Source organism: Diospyros lotus, chromosome 8 (genome assembly GCF_014633365.1).
Source record: "Diospyros lotus cultivar Yz01 chromosome 8, ASM1463336v1, whole genome shotgun sequence".
Taxonomy (NCBI): domain Eukaryota; kingdom Viridiplantae; phylum Streptophyta; class Magnoliopsida; order Ericales; family Ebenaceae; genus Diospyros; species Diospyros lotus.
Genome location: NC_068345.1, coordinates 40634702 through 40656628, shown reverse-complemented (window position 1 = coordinate 40656628; position 21927 = coordinate 40634702). Strand labels below are relative to the sequence as shown.

Sequence of the window (21927 nt, the reverse complement as noted above, 5' to 3'; positions counted from 1 at the left end):
AATTTGATCTTTTTTTCATGTAACAATCCAATTTTTTGTTATTTCGATTATACTCTTGTATCTGCATTTTCAAGTCAATTTAATCATATAAAAAAATAGTTAAATTGTCTCATTTTACTTTACTTTTTTTTACACATCAAAATAGAGAGGGTGTGTAATTGAAACAACGAAAAATTTAAAATACCACAAAAAAATTCAAAATATTGGTGTTAAATTGATTTAAAAATGTAAATTCTTGAGTTTAATTAAAATAACAAAAAATTCAAATAATCATACTAAAAAAACGTAAAAATACAAGAACAAAATTTTAGGTTGCGTTCTCTTTACTATTTTCAAGTCATTTTTAATTTTCAATTTTTTAAAATAATGAAAACGCGTTCTCTTTACTATTTTTAAAAATGCATTTTTGAAAATAAAAAAAAAATTGTAAAGAAAACTCAAAACAACAAAAAGTTGTTTTGAGTGTTTTCATACAAAACAAACTCAAAACTCAAAACATATTTATTTATTTCTATTTTATTATTATAATAAAAAAATATTATAAAATTCATTAACTTTAAAATGTAGATATTTTTTTAAAAATTTATAAACATTAAATATTTCTAATTTACTGAATAATCAAATTTATTGAATAAAATATCATTAAAAAATTATTTTCAAAATTTCAAAGAGAACCCGTTTTCTAATTTTTTGTTTTGAGAAATAATTTTCTAAAATGACAAAGAGAACGCGTTTTTAATTTTTTAAAAACAGACTACCAAAATAGAAAACTGAAAATTGAAAAGTAAAGAGAACGCAGCCTTAGATTTGGCAACATAAAGATAATTCTTGCACATTAGTCAAATTTCCAAGGGTGATGTAACGGCCCGCCTCCTGGAGTCCCTACCGCGGATAGAGGATCCATGAGAGGGTCATTATAAAAATGATATCGAACAATGACGCACCTACAACACACATAACCTTTTTTGAAATCATAATTTTTCTTTATTATAACATCTCATCATAATCTTTACAACCATTCATCACTTGGGCCCACCTGGGCTTACATAACAAGCGACAAACTCTGAAAACATAAACATTAACCTTATTAAGACACGATGACACCCAGGATCTAGTTTTGGGAGAGCTCTGCACTTGCTACCATGACTTGACGACCTGGACCCAAATCCCGATGAACGCACCTGCGATCTCAGGATATGCTGACCTGGAATGATGTAAAACAAACATGAGTCGAGAGACTCAGCAAGCTCTAGAAAGAAAGGCTGAGGGTTTAGGATATGACTCTTCCCATAACACCTCATGCAATTCATGCCAATGCAATCACGCCATGTCATGAGCTATACGTACCTTACTTCTATATGCATAACATAAAATTAACTGCACATAAGGAACCAGGGGCCCACATAAGTCAAACATTGGCACTCGGGTCCCACATACAAACCTGTTGTAGCCTAACATAGGCTACCATATCATCATTCTCTTAGACCAGCCTTTTCCTGACATGGTCGGCTTTTCCTGACATTCAACATTTGTCTTTTCCTGATACTTGTTACATACTTTTCCTAATTCCCATCATATTCTCATGTGTTCATCATGTCATACATCACATAATCATATACTTCCACGATCTTGGTCTTCCCTCGGGCCAACCCCGAGCTAATATCTAAGACAAGCCGAAGCTCACATAAGTCGGTACTCCCGACACCTGGCACGGTACTCCCGCCCAGAATAACAGTAACAATAGAACATGCGATGCAACACATAAGAAATGCAATGGCCGTTGTAGCATAAACGTGATGACAAGGCCCCCATAAACCAAGCATCAGGCCCTGCTACGCCTCACATAGGAACACACACATGCGACATGCTCTAAATACATATGCTCGCCTAGGATACCCAAATTGGCTCTTAGACCAATTGGGTCATGCAAATGCTCATACATCCCATCACATACAAAGCATGTCCCCACGTGAATGCAACCCAGCCCCTTGAAGCACACACATCATGAAATGCACAAACCAAGGCGGGAATCTGGAGTACCAGCTCTTCTGGCCGTCTAACGCTTATCGTAACAATCGATGACTGGCGCCCATACATCCAGCCATCAACTGCCACGACCCACGGTCAACAGTCAGTGACTTTGTACCCATACCCTTAGACACATTTACTGACATTATTGACTTTATATCTTCCCAGCTTAACTTTACATAACATTTCTCCATAACTCATAACTCTTCATGTACATAACCACATAACATCGTAATACCATTCTTATTACTTTTCATTCACATAAAGTCATCTCAACATACATAATAAACTCTTTAACACATTCTCCTAATTCTAACCATAACCAATTTCTCTCAGAACCTAACCCCAATGGGTTCGGCATCATTCCCAAGGAAAGCAGAGCGATACGAAGCTCCGTGATGGTTGAAATAAAAGACGCCATGACATCCTTACTTAGCTTATCCCATTAACAATAAACTTATTAATAAAATAAAAGTCGTAAAATGGTTACTACGCAGATTATTATTATTTATGCGTAGAACCGAGTCACGGTAAGGGAGGATTTAGAGTACAAGAAACCTGAAAGACTTTTACGGGAAATAAATAATGCGAGGGGAGAGTTAAGAGCTTGCCTGAAAATGGTTGATTTCAGCCTCTCTTGTGCTCCCGATGCGAATTAAATCATTTCCTAACAAATAACACAACCGGAACGTAAATTAATTATTTCTAATCGCGCAAAATTTATAATTTACACATATCATGCTTTTACAAATTTTTACTCACGTACCTGATCACTTCCTATGCTAAAAAATTCCAAAATCCTTTTGTTTTTCCTTATTTCCTTTTCTTTCCTCTCTTTTCTTTTCTTTCTTTCCTTCCTTTTCTTCTTCTTTTTCTTCCTTTCTTCTCCTCTTCCCCGCACCCGCTGCTCCCTGTACGCGCTACTTCTTCCTCCTCCTTTCCTTCTTCTCCTCCCTTTCTTCTTTCCTTTCTTCTTTTTCCTCTTCTTCTTCTTCTTCTTCTTCTTCTTCTTCTTCTTCTTCTTCTTCTTCTTTCTTTCCTTCCCCGCGCGCTGCTCTTCCCACCTTGCTGCCCAAGCTTATCTCATTTGCACACAACTCAATGGCATTAAAGCCATAAAAAGACATGGCCAAGACAAGGCCATGCCATGCATACACACATATAAATATATATATATATATATTAAGTAATTAATTTAATTTAAGTTAATTTGATTTACTTTCTTATTATTACTATTATTATTATTGTTATTACTATATTTTATTTTATTATTTTCATAACTACTTTCAATTAATTTAATTAATCACCTTAATTTCCTATTTCTTTAAAATATCATAAATAAATATTTCTCAAAAATTCCTAAATATTCTAAGATATCCACAACATCCAAATTAATTATTTTTACTTGTCTCCAAATTTTTGAGATGCTACATTTCTCCCCTCCTTATTGAAATTTCGTCCTCGAAATTCGCGCTCACATCAGCTCCTCAAGACACACTCGTAACTCTCATGAGATTACTCAACATCACTTCTGGAACATTCCATATAATCATTTTCCAGTATCTCACTGGGCATCTTGCGTCACTAAATCATCCTTAAGGTCTCGCTTTTTTTTTTGTACCGAGTCAACTATCAACCTCAATTTTCTCATAGCACTAATGACTTCCAAATCGTCTTATTACTCACTTCAACTATAAGGTTGACCCTAATTTGGCTAGCACCATTATACACCTTGCCCACCAAATTCCCATTTGGGAGTCCTTATTGACCGCAAATTCCCTTAGGTGGGTTCTAATATCCAACTTTTGCTTATTGGCTCACATAACACTTCCTATTATAGCTTTCTACTGGCAATCACTTTTGCTACCATGAAACCACCCAAGCACATCCTTAACATCCTGTAACCATTTATCATGCTCCTAGCCTCTCACTTATATCCTATCTTCCATCAAGGCCGCAAGCTAACACCAATAGAGACACAAACACCTTGATCAACCTAGACATCGGGCACGTACCTTGAGTGGGGTTTATTCCTACCATTTACTCGTGGCTAACCTCAATATCTACAGAATCTTGACCCGAGTCACTAGCCTTCCATCATGCGTTGCAACATTTAATTCCTAAACACCCACGAATCGCCAAACTCGCAACGATGGCAATTGGAAATCTATTCCTTGCATTTCTAGTACCTCTGGCCCTCAAGCCGGTAATTTTCTTTCCTTAACATTCACTTCCTTATATAGCAACCATATTCAGAAGTCCAGATTATAACTAATCGCACCTCGAATACCATTCTAGCCATACGACCCATGACACGCACCTAACTCTACTCGATCGTCCTATGTGTGCAGAGTCACCTCCCTTAACCCTTAACTTGCTCTGATACCAAACGTCCTGTAACATCCCGTTCGAACGATAGGAAGATCCGGAACAACTTATCCTAATGGGCCTACACGAACTTCACAGGGGGGTCACCCATCCCTGGATTACCCCAGGTCAAGCACGTTTAACTTGGGAGTTCTTTGCCAACATTCAGCCCAAAAGGTATCCAGCTGGTGTTGTTTCCTTTCTTACACTATCCTCGATATATACTAACTTTTCTAGGCTATCGGGGTATTACATTCTCCCCCTCTTAAGCACATGACGTCCTCGTCATGCGACCTTACAACTGGTCCCAGATCTCTCTCCCCTTACATGGCCGATGTGGGATTCACCTAAGGTGCCTACACGCACCCCCCATAGGGGCCTCACGCCCCCCTCGGGAGTCAGCCTCCTCGCTAAGGTTTGCCCCACCATCGCGCTCAGAGGCTCGGGGGTCGGCTCTGATACTACCTGTAACATCCCGTTCGAGCGATAGGAAGATCCGGAACAACTTATCCTAATGGGCCTACACGAACTTCCCAGGGGGGTCACCCATCCTTGGATTACCCCAGGTCAAGCACGCTTAACTTGGGAGTTCTTTGCCAACATTCAGCCCAAAAGGTATCCAGCTGATATTGTTTCCTTTCTTACACTATTCTCGATATATACTAACTTCTCTGGACTATCGGGGTATTACAGGTGATTTCTTGCAACTTACTCGGCACTAGTGTTTGGGGAATTAAAAAACAAGTTTCAAGTGATTAGAGGCAAATTAAATAGCAAGCCAACCATTATCATTTAAAATTTAATTAATCTTTGGGTTTCACAATGAGCAATGTAATTGTAAATATAATTGTGAGGTTCATTGCCCTTTATATAGACTTGGTGAGAAGGGGATATTTAGTGTTATTTTCAAGATTTTTAAAGTCGATAATGACTAGTTAATGATGGATTTGTGGGACCAGATTTAGATAAAATCTATCAAATCTATCTTAAGTACACCACCAATGATGTTCAAGAGTTAAATCCTAATTTTTTTTTTAAATTTAAGTCAGATATAAAGACATGTGTTATTTTTTTATTAGTTGTTAATAACATCATCTCATGATACTAAATTTGTTAATTTCAAGAATAACTTAGTAATTTTATTGTTTTGGTATTCTCTAGTCAAGCATGTATATAATTTGGCATGAAATAATTGTAATCTAAAAAAAAAAAAAATCAAACATGATTTGTCATAAAACAATTATATGTTAAATTTGTATTTCATTATATAAAATTGACTATATAAAATTTAACATGTCATTTCCATTATTGATTTAAATTTTATATTATTTAATTCGACAAATTTAAGAGAGAACTAGCTATCTAAAGTAACTTTTGACTTTTATCTTTTCATTCGAACTTAAAATTGACTATATATATGAATTTGTAATTGGAGTTTCTTATCTGATTGATTGATAATTTGATTTATATGTGTGTTTCTGTATACTAGGTTGCACGAAAATAGAAACAAAAAATGCAGACAATACGAAACGAAAACAAGAAAATAAGGCTGCGTTCTTTTTACTGTTTTCAAGTCATTTTTAATTTTTAATTTTTAATTTTCTAAAATAATGAAAACGCGTTCTTTTTATTGTTTTTAAAAATGTATTTTTAAAAATAAAAAAAAATTATAAAGAAAACTGAAAATAACAAAAAGTTGTTTTGAGTATTTTCATTCAAAACAAATTCAAAACTCAGAACATATTTATTTATTTTTTTATTCATATTTTATTATTGTAATGGGAAAAAATATTACAAAATTCATTAACTTTAAAATGTATATATTTTTTTAATAATATATTAACATTAAATATTTATAATTTACTTAATAATCAAATTTATTGAATAAAATATCATTAAAAAATATTTTCAAAATTTCAAAAAGAACACGTTTTCAAATTTTCTGTTTTGAAAAATAGTTTTTCAAAATGACAAAGAGAACGAGTTTTTAATTTTCTAAAAACAGACTACCAAAACAGAAAATTAAAAATAAATTCAAAACTAAAAACTAAAAATTGAAAAGTAAAGAGAACGCAACCTAATATTTTTCAAAAAAGTAGAAACATAAATGTGGAAAAAAGCGTAAATAAAAAATATATAAGAGCTTTTTGTAAATATAATTTTTAATATAAAAATTATGAAAAATAGTTATTCAATTTAAAAATAAACATAAATTTCAAATTTGGGAAACAAATTAACGTCACTAGAGACAAAATTTTATTCTTTTCTAACCTCTTTGTAGATGAAAAAGCATTTATAATTTTTTTCAATATTACAAAACGGCTCTAAACATTTTCAAAATGACCTAGAAATATTTTTTTGACATTTCGAAAATGGAAATGTTTCAAAAATGTCAAAAAAAGACACTTTCAAAATGTTTATGTAGATCATAGTGTGTGTATTATATTATTTTGACGTTAAACTAAAACATGAATCACTCAAATTTACACTTGACATGGATATTGGCTACAAGTGTAGTGTATGTAGAAAGAATCATTACAAAACAATCAGCATTTAGAGATGATTTTTTTTGTATTTTACGACTGTTTTTAAAATCGTCGTTAAATTAGACATTGTGAAACATTTAGTAGCAGTTTTCAACAATCACCGCAAATTATATTTTTTGTAGTAATTTTTAAAATATTTAGCGGCAGTTTCAAAACAGCCACAAAAAATTAAAAAAAAAATTAAATTTTAGCAACGGTTTAAGAACCACCGTAAAATTTTAAAAAAATTAAATTTGAATTTCTCGCCCCCATGCAAGAGTACCTGGCCGCCCATGAGCCTGGCCCTGCCCATCACGTGGTGATGTTGAAAATTTAATTTTTAACCATCTCCAATTTCGAACCCGGGACTTCCCTTACGCATGAGCGGGCACGAAACCATATAATATGCAAAATCTTCTTATTATATATCGTCGCAAATAAATTATATACTAATTCAACTACAATTTTTTAGAATTATATTTTATATTTTTTAATATAAATTAAAAAATATTAATTAATTGATTATTTTTAAGAGAATAAAGGAATAAATTAATTAAATTAAATTAAATTAAATTAATTAATTGATTATAAAATAAAAAGAAGATTATATATATTTTAAAATTATTAAAATTTTGATAAATTTCTTTTTATTTTTTAAATTAATTTTTTTAATAAATTTTGTGATTAATTTAAATTAAATTTCAAATTTATTTTTAAGATGTTATATTTCTTTTTATTAATTTAATTTTAATTATTTTCTTAAGCAAAATTCAAATTTTTAATGAATTTTTCGACGATTTTAAAAAATCCTAACAAATATTAATTTAATTTTAATTTTAAATTTAATAGAAAATTCTCAAAAATCGCTACTAGATTCAATTTTTAATGAATTTTGTGACAATTTTAAAAAATTGGTGAAAATGTTAATTTAATTTTAATATTAAATTATTTAATTATTTTTAAAATTCAACAGCGATTTCTCAAAGACCGCCACTTAATTTTAATATTAAATTATTTTGAAAAAATGCTGCAAATATTATTTTAATTTTAATTATTTTTGAATTTAGCAACAATAGAAACCATCGTGAAATTTAATTTAACTTTTTAATTATTTAATTATTTTCTAAATTTAACAGTGATTTTTTGAAAACCATTGCAAAATTAAAAGTTTATTGAATTTTGCAATGATTTTGAAAAATCATCGCAAAATGTTAAAAAAATCACCGTAAAAAATCAATTTTTTTTTTGTAGTAAATTTAGTATACCTTTAACCTTTTTAATGCTAAACATTCTAAGTTAATCAAGCTGTTAAGTTAAGCAATAACGAACACACTGTTGAATAAGCTGGTTTCAATTTGTGCTTGCTTTCTTTCTTTTTTTTTTTACTGTGTACCAATATTGGTTTTATGTATGCCCATGAATATTGAAATTGATGCCAAAGGACAATCTGAATTTGTGCTTGCAATCCCTCCATATATACATTGCCACCTTGCCAATATTAATAAGTTTTACAATAAAAGACTAAATTAGAACATCTAATTAGCTAATAAACATATACAGCCCTCCAGCCGCCCAAAGTCTGAATTCCATATAATTGAAACGTTTAAAACATTCCACAAAGGGCTCCAGCCCTGCATGGATTGACCAACTAGAGGACCAAACCTCTATAAATAGTTCACCCTTATCAATTTACTTGCTTCATCTTTCGCTCTATCAATCTTCTGTTCAACAGCGCCGTATTGCAGACTTCGCAGTTGCTTCATCCATTTCCATGTCGGCCAAATGGAACCTCTCCGGGGATAACTTTCTCACCGGAAAAGGCATCAGCATCACCGTTAAGTATTCTCGTTTCTTCTTTCTTAATTAATTAATTATCATTAACAAAACGAAATTCTTACGTAAAAATTCTGTTTGTATGGCAATATATACTGACAAAATTAAACATGCTTTGCAGGAGGAGCTCTCAGTAAAGCATGAGCGAAAGTTGAAGGAAGCCAGGCAAGTGTTGGAAATGATCGGCCATAACACGTCAGAAGGTCTGGCGATGATCGATACCCTCCAACGCCTAGGCATCGACTATCACTTCCAGAACGAGATTGAAGCTGTTTTGCAGAGCCAATACATGAATCCTGGCAGTTTCAGCCATCCTGAGGATAATCTTTATGACGTTTCAACACGCTTTCGGCTATTGAGGCAAGAAGGTTACTACGTACCTACCGGTAGGCATATTCAAATTTAAGCTACGCACATTATAATCTTTGTGATTATGCCATTAAAAAGTTGATGAAAATTTGACTGGTTAATTCTCACAGATGTGTTTAACAACTTCAAGGATAAGGTGGGAAGGTTCAGATCAGAACTAGGAGCAGATATCAGAGGGTTGATGGGTTTATACGAAGCCTCCCAGCTAAGCACAGAAGGAGAAGACATTCTTGATCAAGCTGCAGAGTTTAGTAGCGAACTCCTTAATGGGGGGATAAGAAATCTTGATCATTATCAAGCCAGAGTTGTACGTTGGACGTTGCAGTATCCTCATCACAAGAGCGCCAGCCGATTCATGGTCCAAAGCTTCCTCCGTGATTTCAAGGGGGAAAATGGATGGGCAAATGTGCTGCACGAGCTAGCGAAACTGGACTTCAATATCACTCAGAGCACGTATCAGAATGAGATACTTCGAATCTCCAAGTAATATTAAAAGTTACAACAATATGCTTAATTTTGTAGTACCTGAGGCTGAGATTATTGCTCTCTAAATGTATGCTTTTTGTGTGCTCAGATGGTGGAAAGACACAGGTTTGGCGAAGGAGTTGAGACACGCGAGAGACCAGCCACTGAAATGGCATATGTGGTCGATGGCTGCACTCACAAATCTGAGCAACTCGGAGGAAAGAGTCGAGCTTACAAAACCCATCTCTTTTATCTACCTGATAGATGACATATTTGATGTTTACGGCACATTAGACGAACTTACTCTCTTCACAGAAGCTGTGAATAGGTATTGCCTCATGGCTTTGATCATCTTCTTCTTCTTCTTCTTGCGTACTCGCAACAATTATCGCCACCGATAATATTTAACTAGAAATCACTGCAAGCAGGTGGGATCTTGCCGCTGCAGAGAAACTACCTCACTACATAAAGATCTGTTTCAAGGCTCTTGACGAGGTCACAAACGGAATTGCCTATAAAGTCTACCGAAAGCATGGATGGAACCCCGTAGATTCACTCCGAAAAACGGTATCTATATATTTGTATGACGGACCAGTGATATTACTGTTGAGAACTATATATATGAACCCAAAAGCATGTCAACTTGGGATGAGCAAGTTTCGTATATGATTGCCGTTGTTGCAGTGGGCGAGGCTGTGCAATGCGTTCTTAGTGGAAGCAAAATGGTTTACGTCGGGGCAGCTGCCCAAGGCGGAAGAGTATTTGAAGAATGGGATTATCAGTTCGGGCGCGCATGTGGCTTTGGTTCACATGTTCTTTCTGTTGGGGCATGACATCAACAAGCATAGCATCAACCTTGTCGATGATAATCCAGGGATTTTGACTTCTACAGCCGCGATTCTTCGCCTTTGGGATGATTTGGGAAGCGCCAAGGTAACCCACACACACATAGATAAAAGAGATGAAAAGTGAAGACGTCTGAGGATTTTATGAAACGAGGATTTAGTTTTAGAAATCTATGAACTCATAGATAAAAGAGATGAAACGTGAAGACGGGTGGTGTAACATACAGCTTGTATGTACATGTTAACTTAAAAAGCATTATTGTCGCGGTGTCTAAGAGTGTGATATTTGAAAATTGGTAGAAAACCAGGCCCCTCCCTAATGACTGATGATCATGGTCCCCGCTGTTCTTATACAACAGAAACGATTGGCAACAGTGTAGACCCCATGACAAGTACAACGATGATCACCACAAATGAGAAGGAAGCGACGGGCGACCCTACAGAATTTATGTCCATTTGCTCGCTCAGCCACAATATTAGCCAAGCAACAAGAATAGTTTACTAAACAGGAACAGTCTTCCACATGATCTTTATACTGCCGTAAATGCTCCACAAAAATACTAAAGCAGCAAATAATTAAGACATGTACCATTTGATTAGCAGAGGTTTTCTTTTCTCTTCCGCATGCAGCATGACAGCTTATTGTGATTTCGGCTCTAAAACAAGCTTTGGGCTTGAATTTTCAGGATGAGCATCAAGACGGCCGTGACGGATCATATGTAGTGTGCTACATGAAGGACCACAGAGGCACCTCGGTTGAAGGTGCAAGAAAGCAGGTCATGCAAATGATTTCAGATTCATGGAAAAGACTCAACAGGGAATGCCTGCGTCCAAATCCATATTCAGCAACTTTCACAAAGGGTTGTCTTAACATGGCCCGGATGGTTTCTTTGATGTACAGCTACGATGACAATCAAAGGCTTCCAATCCTTGAAGATCACATGAAGTCGATACTCTCTGGCAGTGTTTCCTTCTAAGGATCCAGGAAAAATACGAGCCTACATTAATTACTAATTAGAACCTGCAACTTTTTTCCCTTTAGAGTGTACCAGCAGCACGGTGAGCAATGCTATATAATGAAAAGAAGCAATGAAGAGCAACTTTGTTAGATTGCTGAGTAAATATGCTTCCTTCCCAGTTCATTGACAGTAATTATATTGATGCTCTAGGTGAAAATCGATTCATACCAGTAAGCGCGAAATATAAATCTTAATGGAGTATATAAGTGGGTTGTGTTAGGTTTATGTGTCTCAAATGGGTTGCTTTATTTTATCCATGTGGCATTTGAATGTGTATATAATATGTTCTAATGTTGTTGTTAAGTAGGCTGAATTATTATGTGGGCCACATGTTTCATTCTTGATTAGTGTGTTTCTTGATGTGGGCTGAAAGCCCATGTTTCTTGGCTCATGCATTTATCTCTTGCGAGCTGGCCCGATTTTGCCTGCTGCTATATAAGGGCTTGTGTTGCCCTAATGTCATCAGATAGTCTTCTTCTCATTTCGCACATCTGAAATCCTAATTAGTGTCTCTTTGAATGGAGACACTTCTCTGGTGAATCCATTGTTCGATTGATCGACTTGTTGGTAAGATTTATTGGTAAGTGTTGGTATTGTTTAATCTATGTTGGAAATCACCTGAGGCGTGAAGGATTGAAACTGATAAGAACGCAGATACTTATCTTAATCGTGAGATTAGGTTAAACAAATTCTCTCTTGTTCTTGAAAGTGCATTTATTTTCAGTTTGTATTCAATACCATTGTACTTGTATATTGATCTTGATTTCTTTATTGTAAGCCAATGTAATATCTTGTAATCAAAATCATTCATAGTGGATTGACTAGAGGCGGAGCCTCTACCGTGAGTAGGATTCGTTTGGATCCAAACACGTAAAGCTTTGTGTTCTTGTGTTTCTATTTTTTTGTGCTTGCTCTTGGTTAGTTTGGCCGATTGAACAGGGTTGCAATATATTAACAGGTCGATTGCTCAAATATAATCACCCAAAAACATATACTTTTATAGTTAAGGCGCAAGAAAAATGCCTAGACTACTTCTCCAGCAGTAGACTGAGAGCGATTTTTCGTAAGTGTACAAATTGTACAAGTAATAAAGTAGTGAGTAAGATTATCATTCTCACAAAGATCGGTTAATAATTATCAAAATTATATTAATTCAAATGTTATTTAAACAATTAATTAATTAATTTAAGAAAATAAAATGCAATAATAACACAAAAAATAAATATGAAGAAGTTCAAGTTTTGGAAAACACTAAAGTATTTCAATTTCACCTAAATAGTCTAATTTAATTTAAATGGTTGATGATCCAAATTTAATTATTCATGCAAAAATAATTAATCACACAAGTTAAATTTTTACTTCAGTTCCAATTATATTCTTGTGGTGTTTATTATCTAGATCAAGTTATAGATTTTTCCTTATAGTCTAAATTTATATTAACATATCAATCAAATATTGATAAAGTATTTGATAGCATTAGGCACAATAATAAACACTTGTTTGAATAAAGAAAATCAATCCATGAAAATTAAATTATCATATTTAAATTACATCAAAACACCCTAGTTATAAACTTTAGTTCATAATACAAATGATAAAATCTATAACAAAGCAAATAAACATAAATACAGAATTTAAAGGAAATGGAAGAAGAGAATAAAACTCTTTTGATGTGTAGAATTTTCTTCTCCAAAAATGTTGTCACCAATTATTGAAGAAAATACAAGAAATCTTCCACCAAGAATGCTCCAATTCTTCAAATTCTCTCACCTCCAACTCTCCCAATTTTTTCAGCCTTCATTTTCTTTTTAAACTCATCACATTCTTTTTTTTTTTTCTTAATTTCTTCCTTAAAACATAGATCAAACCAACCTCTACTTCCCTAATTTTCTCCTCGATGTTTTACTTCCTAATTTCTTCTTTCTAATTTTTCTCTCCATGTTTCACACTAAAAAAAAAAATACAAAATAATCCCTCAAAATATCAAGAATTACAATTTAAAGATTTTTGTAATATATGAGCTTAATTTGATTAGACTTTTGGGCTAGGCTTCTTTGGTCAATTTGGGCCTAATTCTTTATGAGATAGGCAGCTCTATCAACCCTTAAAAAGACTCTTTAATTCATCTACAAATTAGCCCAACTTAAAGAAAATGGAATAAAAAATTCATAGATAATATTGATTTTTTTGATAACTTTGACTTTCTGTCATTCCAATAGCCATTACTGTATGTAAAAAATTCAGATTTATGCACCATTTGAAGCATAAAAAAGTAGGCATATAAAGATTTCACATATATTTTTTTGGAATTTCAATTAGTCTCATTTTTATTTTTAATCGGACCTTTAAATAGCGAAAATCCATAATTTTTGCTCTTCTTTCTCACTTTTTCTTCAAATCCTGTCAATATGATAAATTACCTAAAATTAATATAAAAAACATAATATTTAAGTATAAAATTAAGTAAGAATAGTATAAAAAATATATAAAAACTTTTAGCACACCATAGACCAAAAACATAACTTCCATGGTTAAGGCACAAGAAAAATGACTACACTACTTCTCCATGGGTATTTGAAGCTTGACAAGCTCCACAAGCTCCTTTACATCTTTTATCTTGGACTCTTTAATCAATCCATCCACAACAATTGCATCATCATCTTGTAAGGGATACAGCCTCCACTGATAGCCTATTTGCACAACTTGAGAGCAAAATCAAAATCACCCATTTTACAAACAAAATAACCAAGCATAGAAACTATTGCAATATCTAATTCACAACCATCTTTCACCATTTCCTTGTACCACCTCTTGGCTTCCTCCAAATTCTGACTATGTACAAATCCTTTGATCACTGCATTGTAGGAAAATACACCAGGATTGGATCTGTAACAGCCCGCCTTCTCGGGCGTGTTATGCCTCAAGAAATTTGGTTAAATTTTTTTTTTTTGAACATTATTTTAAAATTCCCTAAGATCGTGTATAGTGCCAGATGAGATATCTAGACTAGAAATAAATGTAAAGCGGAAGCTGAATCGAACCTGCTTATGGTAATGCATAATTTAATAATTGTACATGGCATTTAATACAAGTTAATACATAAAGCGTTTGATGATGGAACAATATACATAAATCTTAAACTAATCATATTATAACATGGTACATTTACTCGTATCTTGATGTCTCGTGTCACTACACATCACCACTCTCTGAATCATCTCTGCAAGTCCCGGCTGGAACGTTGAATGTTTCAAGGGCGAACCCATGTTAGATGATGAATCATCTAAGTAAGAATACCAAATGCAATGCTATGAGTGTATGCAATGTCTTTCATCGTAGGTGTCAACTACACCCCTCATGCTGCCTATCATTTTAGCGGCCACCTCTTCGAAGCCGAGGTGTATGGGTGCACCCTTGATAGGCCAGCGGTGTCAGTTCGTACTCCCTACGGTCTCATATGCGTGTGATCAACAGTATCATTGTGCATGTATGCATTTCATAGTCATGCCATTGATGCAATCTACATGATGGTTTCATATCATAGCATGCCAATATGATAAAAGCATTTACATTTATAACTGTATTAAATTCAAGCAACATACTTACGGCTAATTTGTCTCACAAGGACCCCTGCAGCAGAGATTTATTTTTAGAATACCATTTGCTAATTTTTCATAATTTCTTCCATTTTTATTTTATTTTATTTTATTTTATTCCTAAGCTTTATCTCTTCCAAAATTACATAATAATTATCTAGGCTTCATAAAAATTTACTTTCTTTTTACCAATATTCCTTAAATAATATTCTTAGTATTCTGGAATTTTTATTGTAATTTTCTAACTTTAATTCCTAGTTTCCCTTATTTCATAATAGCTAAATATGTAATTATTACATAATAATTACCTAATCTTTCAATTTATTAAATTTCTCTTCACTAATATTTCTTAAATAACACTTATAACATTCTGAAATTTTTTCTTAGAATTTTCAGAATTGAAATCCTATTTTTCTTTATTTCTATAATAGAAAAATCTACTTAAATTACATAAAAATTACCTAATATTTCATTTTATTCAATTTCTTTTCACTAGTATTTCTTAAATAACACTTATAACATTCTGAAATTTTTCTTGAAATTTTTCAGAATTAGAATCCTATTTTTCTTTATTTCCATAATAGAAAAATCTACTTAAATAATTAATAATTTTGCCATTTTCAGAAAATTGCTTTACCAATATACCATAAACAACATTTCAAATTTAATAAATTTTTTCCAAAATTTTACTCTCTTTTTTTTTTTAATTTCCTGACGGGCGCGTGAGCCGCACGCGCCTTCTTCCCACTCGCGGGCGCGTGCAGCTCACACAAGCGACTGGTTCTTCTTCTCCGGCGAGAGCTTCGCCGCCGGCCGGCCATTTGACCTCTAAACTCGATTTTTCTACTCCTAATATCTAGATCTCGACATTACGAACACATTGATACAAAAATTACAAAAAAATAGGATCGAACTTACCTCGAATCGGCCGAATATCCCTCGGCTCCGGCGAGTAGCACGTTTTCCGGCGAAGCTTCGATTCGCCTTCTCCTCTGCTCCGTTGGCCTCCAAATTCTCCAGAAACGAATCCCACGACTTGAAGATCAGAACCCTACTCTCAAATCTCTCAAACCCTCTCCCAATCGACCGATCTAAGCTTTGCAATTTTCGGATGGATTGGCTTGTGCGAACTGGGCTATTTATAGCCGAAAAAGTACGCCACTCATGTCAAATCGAAGCTCACGTGGCCGGGAAGGCCATACCACTGATCAATCGCCATTAAAAACCCCCCTAGCCTTATTAATTCCCGGTTGCAGGCGGCCATGCGCGCTGCCTGCAACTTCCAGATTTTTCGGATTTTTCTTGATTTTTTTTTTTTACATATTTATACATACATACATACGAATTTATTACATATTTATATTTATTTCTATTTATATAGCTATACATACTTATATACATATTTATATTTTACATACTCAATTACATGCTTTATATAAAATAAATATACTTAAACTAAATAAACTAATCATTTAAACTGAATTAATAAACTTAATTTTATAAAATGCAACTTAGGGTATTGCAGGATCCCTTACTCCTCATTTCTTCAAATAGCTCAACTGCTTCTAAAATTCGATTAATAGCAACCAGTGCTCGCAGCTTTAGATTGTAAGTTCTCACATTAGGAACAATTTTCTTATCTTCCATCAGTGTCCACTACTTATCTGCATCAGCAAACTTGTTATTCCGATGAAAAGCACCTGAAAGGATATTGAAGGTTATTACATCAGGCTCCAACCTGTTCTTCCCCATCTCATCGATCATTGATTGTTCCTTTCGGCCCAAAGGGAAGGTCGAACAAGAGCTTGCAACAACAGAGAATGGACTCCGGTCATCGGCATGACAGGGGGTGGCTGGCACTTATAAGCACTCAAACATGTAAGTAAGTAAGAGATTAAAGTGGCAAAGTATCAATAGGTTTGAAAAGAACATACATTGACTTTTGATAGAGCTGGTTTATATAGAAAGAGAAGAGGTCCTCCTGCATGCATGCTTACATCGGGTGGTGCAGGGTGATTGGACTGGATATCTAGTGTCGACGAAACTCCCTAATGGTGGCATGGTACTGACGATACCTTCATTAAATGTAGATAGACTTTATTATTAATGAGGATGAGATCTGGAATTGGCGCATCAGTATCCATCGTATAGAGGTAATGATGGATACTGCAAATTGGCATAAGGCCAAGATTGGGTCGAGATTGAGCCGTGGGCCGAGTTGTCCTTAGGCCTCTTAAACTGGGCTAGGCTTGGTTTGGGCGAGTACGGTCCACTGATAAAGCATAATCAAAAACACCCAATTCATAAAATGATTTAATAACCGTATTGTGCGAGACCTTGTCGAGCTGAGTAGACAATTTCTCTGGTAACTCGCTCAAAAGCTTTGTCAAATTTCATCGCTTTCACGCAAGCAAAGAGGAGGGCATTGAATGATCTAACTTTGCGCTCCCAGTTTAGTTGGGGCAATTTGTCGAACAACTTGGGAGCATGATCAAACATGCCAGCCTTCCCATACAAAGAAATGAGACGAATGTTGAAGCCTTAATTGGTGACGTCTTTGTACTACTTTTGGTGCTCAAGGATATCCTCAATGTACGAGAAGTTTTTCCCGCCAGAGAGGCACCCAAGAATGATTTCATAGGCTCCGTAGCCTAAAAAATGGCAAAAGTGGTTGGAGTCGCAGTCTTTCTTGAATTTTTTGACGAGGGCTTTGAGTTTTTGGTACTCGGAGAGTGATTCCGATGAATCAGACGGCTGTGGGCTGGGAACGATAGCTGCTGCGATAGCGTCAGTGGCAATGGCAAGATTGGGAGATTTGGATAGAGTAGCGATGGTTTTTCGGGTTGTAAAGAGACCGTGAAGATGTCTGCATACTGTAGAAGACATAGTCGTTCCGCTATTTCAGATCGGTGTTTGGCAATCCCAATCAAAGAAAGGGTTTTTACAGAAGGTTAGTAAGGTGTTTGGCTTACTTTTTTTTTTAGAGCTTTTAAACTGTTTAGTTTTAAGTTCTCTAAATTTAAATGTTAGATAGCGTTTAAACTAATAAAGTATTTAAATAAATGTGTTTTAACCTATCAGTTAATAGTTATATAATTGGTTTAAAAGATATAATAAACTATTAGAATTTGACGAAAAAAATAAAAATAGACATATTGAATAATATAAATAAAATTTATAAAAAAATTATTTTTTAATAAAAATAAAGTATAAATTAATTTTTAACTGATAAAATTTTACTATTAAATGTTGGTAAATTATACACAGTTATTAAAAAATATATTAATACAATATATATGTATATATATATTTTATAGTTCTTGATATATATATAGAGAGAGAGAGAGAGAGTGCGATGGCCGATGGGGAGGACTCTAACAATGGAGGTGTGGGCAGCGACAGACGATGATGGATCTGCTAGCAAGAGGCGGTGATGGTAGAGATATGGCGATGGGAGATTTGGTAATAAAAGAGGTGCAAAGGCTGAAAAAGGAAGATAGGAGAAGAAAAGAGCAATGGAGAAGAAGGAAAATGGGAGAAGAGGAGATCTGGCGATCAAAGGTGTAAATGTGAAATGTACGAGGGCAAAATCGTAATTCAATCGGTCAACGCAAAAGGCTCTTGACAGCATTTTTGCAAAAGCGGAGAGAAGGGGGCGGGGGGGGGGGGGGGGGGGGCATTTTTTAAACACTATTGGCTTAGTGTTTAAACTATATAGATTCGTCAAACACTTAATAAAATAAGATACATAGCTTATAAGTTAAACTAATAAATTATAAGCGATCAAAACGGTAAGCCAAACACCCTCGAACTGCATCTGGAGCTTAGCCCAAGCAAGTATCTGGCCATTGTTCTTTACTTCCTTTTCACTTTCCAGCGACGATTCTGGTTAATTTATACACACTATACAGCCGTTTATTTTTCGGTTCTCTCTTTATGTTATTTTGTATTTATTCGCTTTGAGAGAAAAATGGTTTAAGTTTTGGTGTGACTTATCCATTAAAAAGGATTAATTTAAGTACATTCAAAATACTGCAGTAATAAATTAACATTAATTTTCTTATTACTCTTTGATCTGTTAAAATTAAATTATTTTATTTTATTTTAATTTAATTATAACTTTTCAAAATAATTTAAATAATAATAGAATTAACAAAATTTTAGTAACTAATATACCATCTCAGATATTGACTACTTTATTCCTTGAACGATTTCGTATACTTGTGACCAGCAAGCATCAAAATCCATCAAACTTCTTTCTCATGAATTCTGGACAAACCAACCCCCACCGAATGCGATTAGGCGTGTGATTGTTATTGTATGAAGCAATTGCTCAAAACAGGGTATTATGTTGCTTCCCTTCCCAATCCAGACATATGGAACTAAGCTGTTAAACTATCGATAAGGTTTAAGTAGATTCAGTCTAGAAGGCTCAGCCTTGCTGAATCCAAGGACTAGTTTCACTCACATGACAATAAATGGCTAACAAGGAACTATCAGCATTTTCTGAATGGCTTCTGTGTTGCCAAAATATTGTCAGCCTGCGAAACAGAAGAACACATTGAAATAGTACAATGGAATTGTTGAATGACGGAGAAGAGTTGAGATAGAGAGAGATTAATATATATATATATATATATATAATAGTACCTACAGAGTCGAGAGAGATTAATACACCAATCTCTCTCGGAATATGGGTGTGGACATGTGTAGTGCTTACAAAATGAAAAAGGGAATAGAGAAATAATAGAAGCAGAATTAGCAAATTCAGTACTTAGAGAAGATAAAGAATAATCTAAGCATCATACACAGAGAAGAAAATTGTATGCCTGCAAGCACATTATTGATTCTCAACATAGTAAGAATTATACTTCCAAAATAATATACAATTAATTAAGATAACCAGAATCAAAGAATTTTCATAACCAAGTTAACAAAGGAGAAACTTTTCGCTACAAGGGGCATTCCCGGTGAACTTTTTTCGGCAGTTTGAACAACTGTCGAGAAAACACCAGGTAAGAGGTAGATTTTGAAGGAGTTCGTTCTTGTCGTGGCCGCTTTCGTTCTGATGGAGGACCATCCCTCTGTCTCACATACCTTTTACTCTCATATTTCCATCGGTTGGATTGGATTGCTTAGGTTGATAAGTATAGTTAACTTCTTGCTTCCGGTAATACCCCTTCACCACCAATCGAGTTTTAAAGGTTTTCACCTTCCCATTAGCACCAATCTTTCTCTTATAGATCCATTTACGGCCTATATGAACAATTCTTTCAGGCAGATTCACTAAAGTTCAGACCTAGTTGGAATACATAGATTTCATTTATGATTGCATGGTCTCATGCCATTTCTTGGAATCAATATCAGATATCGCTTCCTCATAGGTAGTAGGATAAACTAATTGATCATTATCTCCATATAGGAACACTTCCTGCATCTCTTCCATAATAAATCCATATCTATCTGAAGAATGAGACACTCTACTCGACTTACAAGGTGTCTCAGGGATGACATTTGACAGACCGACCAGCTCAACATCTTGACTAGGCTAGATCTATGAATCGGAAGACATCTCTTCTAAATCTATTTTTCTCCCAATGCCATCTTCCCAAAGAAACTCTTTCTCCAGGAATATAACATCTCTATTGATCAAAAGACTCTAATCTCTAGTAATATAGAAATAGTACCATTTAGAATGATAATGATACCACACAAATCTACCTTTGTTAGATTTAGGCTTCAGTTGATCTATTTTGAGCTTTTTAATAAAAAAAGGACAACCCTAGATCTTAACATGCTTAAGACTAGGCTGTCTCCCAATCCATATCTCATATAGAGTGGTCTCAACAGATTTACTTGGTGTCTGATTCACGAGATATATATAGTAGTTAAAAGCTCATAACCCCACAAAGAGATGGGTAGATTTGTATAAGTGATCATTGAGCGCACCATGTCTAGCAGGGTACAATTCCTATGTTCAGAAATCCCATTCAATTGCGGGGTAGCATGAGGTGTTAATTGAGAGTAAATACCACAAGCCTTAAGGTAGTCACTAAACGCAGTACTCAAGTTATAATACCCTATGTTGGCATGAGGTTGCCACGTAATTTAAATGAGTTTGAAATACTAAAAAATTGCCTTGATAGTAAAATAAGTCACCGAATCGATGGTAGGGAACTCCTCAAAACTTAGATGTCTAAAGAAAAGGGTATGACATCGACGAGCATCACAAGACGAGATTTATTAAGCTGAAAACCATTGGAACAAAAACAGTTCCCGATACAGCTAAGTTAAAGCCTGAAAGATCGAATAATGGTAAAGAACTTCTAGGAAATCCACGGAACCCTGAGGAGGCTCTAATTTTGTGAATAGAACAACCCTTAAATGGTTTTGGGATGAAACAAAAGGGTTTGAGATCAAAACATCCATTTGAAGCCTAAGTGTAATTTTTCATTCTAGTCAAAAAATGTTAAAATGTTATTTTTTCAAATTCATTGGGTCAATTGTGAAGCGTGAGATTTAGGGGGTTCATGTGTAAAATATCAAAATTTAAAGACTTGAGGGAAAGGGCCAAAATGCAAAAAGAAATAATCAGAGAGGTAAAAGTGTAATTTTTTGAAATTTGCTACCAGTAGCATGGCCAACCTACCATCGCACATGGAGCCTAGGAAGTTTGGGGCGAAGCAATGGCCTATGATTGGCCTAGGGGTAGCCAGATTTCACCTATAAATAGGAGAGGGTTTCGACCAAAAATGGGGCATCAATTTGTTCATATTTTTGAAGTGTTTTTGAGAGATTAGATAAGGGGATTTTGTTCCTTGGTGTTTAGGCATCATTTCTAGAGAATTTGGAGTGTTTTCATGAAGATTTAAGTAGGTTT

General features: G+C 34.4%; 2 protein-coding genes and 1 pseudogene across 3 annotated transcripts in view; 1 reads left to right on the top strand and 2 right to left on the bottom strand.

Annotated features, from left to right (window-relative positions):
• Positions 1 to 21927, bottom strand: part of LOC127807311 (pentatricopeptide repeat-containing protein At3g13150-like) — a 102201-nt gene that overhangs the window by 59828 nt on the left and 20446 nt on the right. The window contains exon 2 of one of the 2 annotated variants that reach the window (XM_052345029.1): positions 11374 to 11453. The exons of the other annotated variant lie outside the window; for it this stretch is intronic. The gene's annotated coding sequence lies outside the window, so the exon portion shown is untranslated. Of the gene's footprint in view, positions 1 to 11373; positions 11454 to 21927 lie in introns of those variants that run through there. 2 annotated transcript variants of the gene reach the window in all.
• Positions 8638 to 11710, top strand: LOC127807309 ((3S,6E)-nerolidol synthase 1-like). Its single transcript, XM_052345027.1, has 7 exons — positions 8638 to 8754; positions 8875 to 9139; positions 9233 to 9605; positions 9697 to 9915; positions 10016 to 10154; positions 10272 to 10520; positions 11119 to 11710. The coding sequence occupies exons 1-7, from the start codon at positions 8692 to 8694 to the stop codon at positions 11407 to 11409; spliced, it is 1599 nt and encodes a 532-aa protein (XP_052200987.1). The 5' UTR covers positions 8638 to 8691; the 3' UTR covers positions 11410 to 11710.
• Positions 14008 to 18050, bottom strand: LOC127808659 (pentatricopeptide repeat-containing protein At1g55890, mitochondrial-like; annotated as a pseudogene).